The 10,385-nt window shown below is 57.1% G+C and overlaps 1 protein-coding gene across 50 annotated transcripts; it reads right to left on the bottom strand.

Annotated features, from left to right (window-relative positions):
• Window positions 1-2,383: 2,383 nt before the first annotated feature.
• LOC121061185 lies at window positions 2,384-9,972 on the bottom strand. Of its 50 annotated transcripts, XM_040539661.1 has the most exons (15): window positions 9,217-9,477; window positions 8,932-9,096; window positions 8,743-8,811; window positions 7,714-8,370; window positions 7,255-7,482; window positions 6,892-7,137; window positions 6,595-6,660; window positions 6,306-6,477; window positions 5,428-6,077; window positions 4,795-4,965; window positions 4,291-4,461; window positions 3,982-4,164; window positions 3,466-3,504; window positions 3,265-3,351; window positions 2,384-3,141 (listed from the first exon to the last, which is right to left on the bottom strand). In XM_040539661.1, exons 1-15 carry the CDS (start codon window positions 9,331-9,333, stop codon window positions 2,491-2,493), a joined length of 3,672 nt encoding a protein of 1,223 aa, XP_040395595.1. In that variant the 5' UTR covers window positions 9,334-9,477; the 3' UTR covers window positions 2,384-2,490. The 50 variants fall into 50 exon arrangements, 34 of the variants coding, with proteins under 34 accessions (XP_040395595.1, XP_040395582.1, XP_040395593.1 ...); XM_040539648.1 differs by lacking the exons at window positions 8,743-8,811; window positions 9,217-9,477 and adding an exon at window positions 9,946-9,972 and having other exon boundaries at window positions 7,714-8,505; window positions 8,992-9,216; XM_040539659.1 differs by lacking the exon at window positions 8,743-8,811 and adding an exon at window positions 4,627-4,692 and having other exon boundaries at window positions 3,982-4,104; window positions 4,237-4,398; window positions 4,918-4,965; window positions 7,714-8,505; window positions 8,992-9,477.
• Window positions 9,973-10,385: the final 413 nt, after the last annotated feature.

Raw genomic sequence — 10,385 nt, 5'->3', positions numbered from 1 at the left:
TCAGGCTTAGACGCCCAGCTTTTGGAAGCATAAATTAGAGCAGCTCTATCTTCTCATTAAGTTTTCAGCCTGGATTTTATGAAAGACACCAAAAAACGAGACTTCCTTGAAGATGACAAAGACCCTAGATAGGAGGCTTAGCCACAAAGCTGTTAACTGGATGCTCGTTAACCATTTAATTGGGAACAGCGGTAGGCTTAGCCCTGATGGGAAGACTATGAATGCACCAGCAACCAGTACCAGGCAAAAACATGCACCTTATTAATAGGGCTGCTGTATGGCTGCTCTCTGTTACTATCCTTTATACTTGAGCTTGTAATTAAAACTCTCGGGATACCTCAAGGCAAATAAAAATGATTTATTAGAGTTGCTTGACAGCTGGGGAAGAAAAGGCTGATACGTTTAATATATTTGCTGAGAGCCTCACAATGCCTCAGAGGTGGGGCCAGGATTACATCTCTGTCCTGGTGGCTCCTTTCCAAAGCCTCTTTCAAAACAGAAAGGCAAATGGTTTCATTTCAGAGGGCTTGAAAGAAAAGGTTTTCCCCTGCTATTATGCCATCTTAATCCGTAACTTTTAGTTGGCCTTTTTTTGGCAATTAAATGTTTATGTTTCAATTGAAAAAAAAAAAAAAAAAAAAGCATTTCAATTGCTCATTTCTTCCCTGGGCTTTGCAGGGATTTTTTTTTTTTTTTAATTATTTTCTCACTTCCTGGTTTCATTGGAGGGCTTTTTCACCATCTTTCGCAAGAAGGCTGATGAAAAGCAAAACGGGTTACCAGAAACCTTGCTGGTATTCTGGCTCCAGGAGCAGCTGGTGCCCAAGGTTTTCTCGTACCTCATTATTTGCAAATGCTCTGCGCTGGAACAGTTTGCCCTTAGCCCAGCAAGAGAGACAATCGATGGTATGCAGTAGCTGGAAAGACAACCAGCTTAACTGCAGGTTCTTGACAGCACTATCAATTACACCCACACACCAAGGAGCAGCAGTGATTGAAGCCCGGGGTGCCTCACCGCCCACTTAAATGCAGACAGAGTCTGTGGCAACCCCAGCTGGAAGAGCAGGATCGTAGCCCACAAGGAGGACACTTGGCCCGGAGCTGCACCGAGTGCTCTGCTCCCATTTTGTGCTTCCAGCCTGGCCCTCCCCAGTTTCCCACCGAACCCCATTGCTGCACCCACGGGTGGGCATTGGGACACCCGTGTCCTCCCACACCTCCCGGGTAGCAAGCTCGCCCGCTGCACCCAGCAAAGAAAGGCTGAGCCTTCCAGGCAGGCAGGGTGGGTGCTGGGTCCTGCTCCCTCGCTGTGTTTGGAGCCTACGCAGTTATGGCTCCTGCTTTGGAAAGTTTTCTTTCCCTGCATATGCTTTGATGAGCAAAACTCACAAACTTGGGTTTTTGTGTACTCCCAGATGTAGGAAAAGGTTCTTCTGTCTGGACCAGCCTCATCTTTGACCCCCAGTCCTGGTGTCCCCGATGGCCCTGGGTCCCCAGACAGCAGAAGATGCCACCAGAGGCAGTACTTGTGCACACCATCTGCTTGTGGGGGCACTCTGGGTTTAAGACCCACCAGATCTGCCCACTTCCATCTGGCTGGTGGCACTTCGTGTGCCTCCGAGCAGAGGGGGCCGTACGTGTTTGTGAGCACTGAGGAAGTAGCAAGGGGAACAGCTACCAGGGCAATCACAGCTCATCAATCCTCTAACCGCCAGGAATTTTGGAAAGAGGCCCAGCAGTGAGAACAGGAGGCCCATAATTCTTGTAGTGCTACAATGGTGCCATGCCTAACTTCACAGCTTTTTGCCAAAGTAAAGCAAGGGAGGGAACTTTTTGTTCCTGCCACCTCTGCACGGCAGAGGGCTGGAGCCCGAAGCTCCCTCACCCAGGATGGCGCCCGAGGGCCAGCTCCTTTCTCCCACCAGGTGGTGGCATCGAGCGCACCCTGAGCATCTCCACCCGGCCGTGGTGATGCTCCTGGTGGCGTGAGCCCGTTCGCACCCAGTCCAATGCTCCCAGCTAGCAGGAGCTGGCTCGCACCTGTAGAGGGCAATATTTAGAAGGCATGGCGACAACAAGGTCCTGAGCCATGCCAGAAGGTGAGATTTCCTACGGGTTTGTACCCCCAGGTTTGCACCTCTCACGCACGTCAGGGTATGCCCTGAATAGACCAACACACACACACCAGGGAGGGTTTCAAGCTTTTAGTTGCCAAAGAAAAAGGTCCCAAACGGCCTCAGTGGAAGGGCTCAGAGCAATACAAAGAAAGTCTACAGAAACAATAGCAACCATCACAATGCAGTCGTAAAACAGAGGTGAGCCCATGCATGGCGGGCAGCTTGGAGCACTCAGCACATGGGGGTGCAGGGAGAAGAGTGCCCAGGGCTGCGGGTGACGTGACTAGACCAGCGGTGATGGGGTGCCAGGCAGGAAAGGCACCATTGCCTCCAAAACAGAGGCAATGCCATTGCAGATTTTTGCATGCAGATGTTATTGTGGTAGGGATCTCTGGAAGAAGGGTGGGTCCCTGACCACATCCCCAGGCAGACAAGCATTCCCCCCTGCGAGCACACCCTCCATCAGTCCCATTCCCAGCCCCATCCTCAAGACCAAACGGTTCAAGTCCGCCACAACCCAAAATGCCTCACTGGTATTCCTCCTCCCCAGAGCTGCTCCCACATCCAAAGCCATCCCCAACTCGGCCAGAATCAGAGATGCCCGCGGACCTTGACCCCAAAGCAACAGAGCTGTGCCCTTCAAAGACAGAACTGAAGGAACCCCCAGAGCCGGATCCCTCACAAGGAGACCCTTCCCCAACATCAAACGTACAGGAACCAGGGGCTGAGCTTCCACAACCTTCAGACATGGAACCTCTCCTACCAATACTTCCTCCAGAACCACAGCCAGAGACTTCTCCTCGTCCACAGATGGACCCTCCACTGCCATAGCTCGATCCACCATGACCTGAGCTTCCACCTTCGCCCAACATGGACCCTCTCCTGCCACTGCTGCCTCCAGAGCTGCCTCCTCCTCCTCCGCAGATGGACCCTCCACTGCCATAGCTCGATCCACCATGACCTGAGCTTCCAGAGCCTCCAGAAATGGAGCCTCTCCTGCCACTGCTGCCTCCAGAGCCAGAGCCTCCTCCTCCTCCACAGATGGACCCTCCACTGCCATAGCTTGATCCACCATGACCTGAGCTTCCAGAGCCTCCAGACATAGACCCACCACCTCCATAACTTCCTCCTATGCCAGACCCAGAGCCTCCTCCTCCTCCTCCACAGATGGACCCTCCACTGCCATAGCTCGATCCACCATGACCTGAGCTTCCAGAGCCTCCAGAAATGGAGCCTCTCCTGCCACAGCTTTCTCCAGAGCCAGAGCCTCCTCCTCCACAGATGGACCCTCCTCCGCCATAGCTTGATCCACCATGACCTGAGCTTCCAGAGCCTCCAGAAATGGAGCCTCTCCTGCCACTGCTGCCTCCAGAGCCAGAGCCTCCTCCTCCTCCACAGATGGACCCTCCACTGCCATAGCTCGATCCACCATGCCCTGAGCTTCCAGAGCCTCCAGACATAGACCCACCACCTCCATAACTTCCTCCTATGCCAGACCCAGAGCCTCCTCCTCCTCCTCCACAGATGGACCCTCCACTGCCATAGCTTGATCCACCATGACCTGTGCTTCCAGAGCCTCCAGAAATGGACCCCCTCCTGCCACAGCTGTCTCCAGAGCCAGAGCCGCCTCCTCCACAGATGGACCCTCCACTGCCATAGCTTGATCCACCATGACCTGAGCTTCCAGAGCCTCCAGACATAGACCCACCACCTCCATAACTTCCTCCTATGCCAGACCCAGAGCCTCCTCCTCCTCCTCCACAGATGGACCCTCCACTGCCATAGCTTGATCCACCATGACCTGAGCTTCCAGAGCCTCCAGAAATGGAACCTCTCCTGCCACAGCTTTCTCCGGAGCCAGAGCCTCCTCCTCCACAGATGGACCCTCCACTGCCATAGCTCGATCCACCATGACCTGAGCTTCCAGAGCCTCCAGAAATGGAGCCTCTCCTGCCACTGCTCCCTCCAGAGCCAGAGCCTCCTCCTCCTCCACAGATGGACCCTCCACTGCCATAGCTTGATCCACCATGACCTGAGCTACCAGAGCCTCCAGACATAGACCCACCACCTCCATAACTTCCTCCTATGCCAGACCCAGAGCCTCCTCCTCCTCCTCCACAGATGGACCCTCCACTGCCATAGCTCGATCCACCATGAACTGAGCTTCCAGAACCTCCAGACATAGACCCTCTCCTGCCACTGCTGCCTCCAGAGCCAGAGCCGCCGCCTCCTCCTCCTCCACAGATGGACCCTCCACTGCCATAGCTCGATCCACCATGACCTGAGCTTCCACCTTCGCCCGACATGGACCCTCTCCTGCCACTGCTGCCTCCAGAGCCTCCTCCTCCTCCTCCGCAGATGGACCCTCCACTGCCATAGCTCGATCCACCATGCCCTGAGCTTCCAGTGCCTCCAGAAATGGAACCTCTCCTGCCACAGCTTTCTCCGGAGCCAGAGCCTCCTCCTCCACAGATGGACCCACCGCTGCCATAGCTCAATCCACCATGACCTGAGCTTCCAGAGCCTCCAGAAATGGAGCCTCTCCTGCCACTGCTCCCTCCAGACCCAGAGCCTCCTCCTCCACCGCCATAGCTCGATCCACCATGACCTGAGCTTCCAGAGCCTCCAGACATAGACCCACCACCTCCATAGCTTCCTCCTATGCCAGACCCAGAGCCTCCTCCTCCTCCTCCACAGATGGACCCTCCACTGCCATAGCTTGATCCACCATGACCTGTGCTTCCAGAGCCTCCAGAAGTGGACCCCCTCCTGCCACAGCTGTCTCCAGAGCCAGAGCCGCCTCCTCCACAGATGGACCCTCCACTGCCATAGCTTGATCCACCATGACCTGAGCTTCCAGAGTCTCCAGACATAGACCCACCACCTCCATAACTTCCTCCTATGCCAGAGCCTCCTCCTCCTCCACATATGGACCCTCCACTGCCATAGCTTGATCCACCATGCCCTGAGCTTCCAGTGCCTCCAGAAATGGACCCTCTCCTGCCACAGCTGTCTCCAGAGCCAGAGCCTCCTCCTCCACCACCACAGCTCGATCCACCATGACCTGAGCTTCCAGAGCTTCCAGACATAGACCCACCACCTCCATAACTTCCTCCTATGCCAGACCCAGAGCCTCCTCCTCCTCCTCCACAGATGGACCCTCCACTGCCATAGCTCGATCCACCATGCCCTGAGCTTCCAGAGCCTCCAGACATAGACCCTCTCCTGCCACTGCTGCCTCCAGAGCCAGAGCCTCCTCCTCCTCCTCCACAGATGGACCCTCCACTGCCATAGCTCAGTCCACCATGACATGAGCTTCCAGAGCCTCCAGAAATGGAACCTCTCCTGCCACTGCTCCCTCCAGAGCCTCCTCCTCCTCCTCCACAGATGGACCCTCCACTGCCATAGCTCGATCCACCATGACCTGAGCTTCCACCTTCGCCCGACATGGACCCTCTCCTGCCACTGCTGCCTCCAGAGCCAGAGCCTCCTCCTCCTCCGCAGATGGACCCTCCACTGCCATAGCTCGATCCACCATGACCTGTGCTTCCAGAGCCTCCAGACATAGACCCACCACCTCCATAACTTCCTCCTGTGCCAGACCCAGAGCCTCCTCCTCCACAGATGGACCCTCCACTGCCATAGCTCGATCCATCATGACCTGAGCTTCCAGAGCCTCCAGACATAGACCCTCTCCTGCCACTGCTGCCTCCAGAGCCAGAGCCTCCTCCCCCACAGATGGACCCTCCACTGCCATAGCTCGATCCACCATGCCCTGAGCTTCCAGAGCCTCCAGAAATGGAACCTCTCCTGCCACTGCTGCCTCCAGAGCCAGAGCCTCCTCCTCCTCCACAGATGGACCCTCCACTGCCATAGCTCGATCCACCATGACCTGTGCTTCCAGAGCCTCCAGAAATGGAGCCTCTCCTGACAGTGCTGCCTCCAGAGCCAGAGCCTCCTCTTCCTCCGCAGATGGACCCTCCACTGCCATAGCTCGATCCACCATGACCTGAGCTTCCAGAGCCTCCAGAAACAGACCCACTCGTACAACTGCTGCCTCCAGACCCAGAGCCTCCTCCTCCTCCACAGATGGACCCTCCACTGCCATAGCTCGATCCACCGTGCCCTGAGCTTCCAGTGCCTCCAGAAATGGAACCTCTCCTGCCACTGCTGCCTCCAGAGCCAAACCCTCCTCCTCCACAGATGGACCCTCCACTGCCATAGCTCGATCCACCATGACCTGAGCTTCCAGAGCCTGCAGAAATGGACCCCCTCCTGCCACTGCTCCCTCCAGAGCCAGAGCCTCCTCCTCCTCCTCCACAGATGGACCCTCCACTGCCATAGCTCGATCCACCATGACCTGTGCTTCCAGAGCCTCCAGAAATGGAACCACTCCTACAACTGCTGCCTCCAGAGCCGCCGCCGCCTCCTCCTCCACAGATGGACCCTCCACTGCCATAGCTCGATCCACCATGACCTGAGCTTCCACCTTCGCCCGACATGGACCCTCTCCTGCCACTGCTGCCTCCAGAGCCAGAGCCTCCTCCTCCCCCACAGATGGGCCCTCCACTGCCATAGCTCGATCCACCATGCCCTGAGCTTCCAGAGCCTCCAGAAATGGAGCCTCTCCTGCCACTGCTGCCTCCAGAGCCAGAGCCTCCTCCTTCTCCACAGATGGACCCTCCACTGCCATAGCTCGATCCACCATGACCTGTGCTTCCAGAGCCTCCAGAAATGGAACCTCTCCTGCCACTGCTCCCTCCAGAGCCAGAGCCTCCTCCTCCTCCACAGATGGACCCTCCACTGCCATAGCTCGATCCACCATGACCTGAGCTTCCAGAGCCTCCAGAAATGGAACCTCTCCTGCCACTGCTGCCTCCAGAGCCAGAGCCGCCTCCTCCTCCTCCACAGATGGACCCTCCACTGCCATAGCTTGATCCACCATGACCTGTGCTTCCAGAGCCTCCAGAAATGGACCCTCTCCTGCCACTGCTGCCTCCAGAGCCAGAGCCTCCTCCTCCTCCGCAGATGGACCCTCCACTGCCATAGCTTGATCCACCATGCCCTGAGCTTCCAGAGCCTCCAGAAATGGAACCTCTCCTGTTACTGCTGCCTCCAGAGCCTCCTCCTCCTCCTCCACAGATGGACCCTCCACTGCCACAGCTCGATCCACCATGCCCTGAGCTTCCAGAGCCTCCAGAAATGGAGCCTCTCCTGCCACTGCTGCCTCCAGAGCCAGAGCCTCCTCCTCCTCCTCCTCCACAGATGGACCCTCCACTGCCATAGCTTGATCCACCATGACCTGAGCTTCCAGAACCTCCAGAAATCGAACCTCTCCTGCCACTGCTGCCTCCAGAGCCAGAGCCTCCTCCTCCTCCTCCACAGATGGACCCTCCACTGCCATAGCTCGATCCACCATGACCTGTGCTTCCAGAGCCTCCAGAAACAGACCCACTCGTACAACTGCTGTCTCCAGAGCCAGAGCCTCCTCCTCCTCCACAGATGGACCCTCCACTGCCATAGCTTGATCCACCATGCCCTGAGCTTCCAGAGCCTCCAGAAATGGAACCTCTCCTGTTACTGCTGCCTCCAGAGCCTCCTCCTCCTCCTCCACAGATGGACCCTCCACTGCCATAGCTTGATCCACCATGACCTGAGCTTCCAGAACCTCCAGAAATCGAACCTCTCCTGCCACTGCTGCCTCCAGAGCCAGAGCCTCCTCCTCCTCCTCCACAGATGGACCCTCCACTGCCATAGCTCGATCCACCATGCCCTGAGCTTCCAGAGCCTCCAGAAATGGAGCCTCTCCTGCCACTGCTGCCTCCAGAGCCAGAGCCTCCTCCTTCTCCACAGATGGACCCTCCACTGCCATAGCTCGATCCACCATGACCTGAGCTTCCAGAGCCTCCAGAAATGGAACCTCTCCTGCCACTGCTCCCTCCAGAGCCAGAGCCTCCTCCTCCTCCACAGATGGACCCTCCACTGCCATAGCTCGATCCACCATGACCTGAGCTTCCAGAGCCTCCAGAAATGGAACCTCTCCTGCCACTGCTGCCTCCAGAGCCAGAGCCTCCTCCTCCTCCTCCTCCACAGATGGACCCTCCACTGCCATAGCTCGATCCACCATGACCTGAGCTTCCAGAACCTCCAGAAATCGAACCTCTCCTGCCACTGCTGCCTCCAGAGCCAGAGCCTCCTCCTCCTCCTCCTCCACAGATGGACCCTCCACTGCCATAGCTCGATCCACCATGACCTGAGCTTCCACCTTCGCCCGACATGGACCCTCTCCTGCCACTGCTGCCTCCAGAGCCAGAGCTGCCTCCTCCTCCTCCACAGATGGACCCTCCACTGCCATAGCTCGATCCACCATGACCTGAGCTTCCAGAGCCTCCAGACATAGACCCACCACCTCCGTAACTTCCTCCTATGCCAGACCCAGAGCCAGAGCCTCCTCCTCCTCCTCCACAGATGGACCCTCCACTGCCATAGCTCGACCCACCATGCCCTGAGCTTCCAGAGCCTCCAGAAACAGACCCTCTCCTGCCACTGCTGCCTCCAGAGCCAGAGCCGCCTCCTCCTCCTCCACAGATGGACCCTCCACTGCCATAGCTCGATCCACCATGACCTGTGCTTCCAGAGCCTCCAGAAATGGAGCCTCTCCTGCCAGTGCTGCCTCCAGAGCCAGAGCCTCCTCCTCCCCCACAGATGGACCCTCCACTGCCATAGCTCGATCCACCATGACCTGAGCTTCCAGAGCCTCCAGAAACAGACCCACTCGTACAACTGCTGTCTCCAGAGCCAGAGCCTCCTCCTCCTCCACAGATGGACCCTCCACTGCCATAGCTCGATCCACCATGCCCTGAGCTTCCAGAGCCTCCAGAAATGGAGCCTCTCCTGCCACTGCTGCCTCCAGAGCCAGAGCCTCCTCCTCCTCCTCCACAGATGGACCCTCCACTGCCATAGCTTGATCCACCATGACCTGAGCTTCCAGAACCTCCAGAAATCGAACCTCTCCTGCCACTGCTGCCTCCAGAGCCAGAGCCTCCTCCTCCTCCTCCACAGATGGACCCTCCACTGCCATAGCTCGATCCACCATGACCTGAGCTTCCACCTTCGCCCGACATGGACCCTCTCCTGCCACTGCTGCCTCCAGAGCCAGAGCTGCCTCCTCCTCCTCCACAGATGGACCCTCCACTGCCATAGCTCGATCCACCATGACCTGAGCTTCCAGAGCCTCCAGACATAGACCCACCACCTCCGTAACTTCCTCCTATGCCAGACCCAGAGCCAGAGCCTCCTCCTCCTCCTCCACAGATGGACCCTCCACTGCCATAGCTCGACCCACCATGCCCTGAGCTTCCAGAGCCTCCAGAAACAGACCCTCTCCTGCCACTGCTGCCTCCAGAGCCAGAGCCTCCTCCTCCTCCACAGATGGACCCTCCACTGCCATAGCTCGATCCACCATGTCCTGAGCTTCCCGAGCTCCCGTACTTGGATCCACCACCTCCGGAGCTTCCCCCTACTCCAGACCCAGACCCTCCTCCTTTACAGGTGGGCCCTCCACTGCCATAGCTCGATCCACCATGTCCTGAGCTTCCCGAGCTCCCGTACTTGGATCCACCACCTCCGGAGCTTCCCCCTACTCCAGACCCAGACCCTCCTCCTTTACAGGTGGGCCCTCCACTGCCATAGCTCGATCCACCATGTCCTGAGCTTCCCGAGCTCCCGTACTTGGATCCACCACCTCCGGAGCTTCCCCCTACTCCAGACCCAGACCCTCCTCCTTTACAGATGGGCCCTCCACTGCCATAGCTTGACCCACCATGACCTGAGCTTCCAGAGCCTCCATACTTCGACCCACCACCTCCAGAGCTCCCTCCAGAGGCAGAGCCTCCTCCCCCTCCTCCTCCACAGATGGACCCTCCACTGCCATAGTTTACACCCCCAGGTCCTGAGCTTGCACCCGCTCCTCTCTTTTCTGACATTGACCCTTTCCTTCCAGAGTTTGTTCTACCACCAGTGTTCATCCCTCCCTTCCCTGTTTTCACATCCCCAGAGTCTCTTCCAAAGCCACCAGCAGAACTCGCGGTGTGTTTAACAATACCTGCAAGGAATGAAAGCATATCCACCTTATTTTTTAGTGGTAACTATTATAAGCAAAATTAATATACATATATGTATATATAATGTGCATATATATATACATTTTTTTTTATGGCTGTCACCAGAGCTTCTCTAGTACTCATAATGGTATCAGTTCGTATTGTC

Source organism: Cygnus olor, chromosome 29 (assembly GCF_009769625.2).
Source record: "Cygnus olor isolate bCygOlo1 chromosome 29, bCygOlo1.pri.v2, whole genome shotgun sequence".
Classification (NCBI taxonomy): domain Eukaryota; kingdom Metazoa; phylum Chordata; class Aves; order Anseriformes; family Anatidae; genus Cygnus; species Cygnus olor.
The sequence above is the reverse complement of the archived record's forward strand: the minus strand, read 5'-3'. Positions and strand labels throughout refer to the sequence as shown.

Bases quoted from the DNA above. Each gene is read 5' to 3' on its own strand.
- LOC121061185 (XM_040539646.1), bottom strand. From the start codon at position 9,333: ATGGTGGATCGAGCTATGGCAGTGGAGGGTCCATCTGTGGAGGAGGAG. The intron at 4,462-4,794 runs GCTCTGGGTCTG...GCGGAGGAGGAG, and splicing joins CTGTGGAGGAGGAGGAGGAG to GAGGAGGCTCTGGAGGCAGC. The intron at 3,142-3,264 runs GCTCTGGGTCTG...GAGGAGGAGGAG, and splicing joins CTGTGGAGGAGGAGGAGGAG to GCTCTGGCTCTGGAGGCAGC.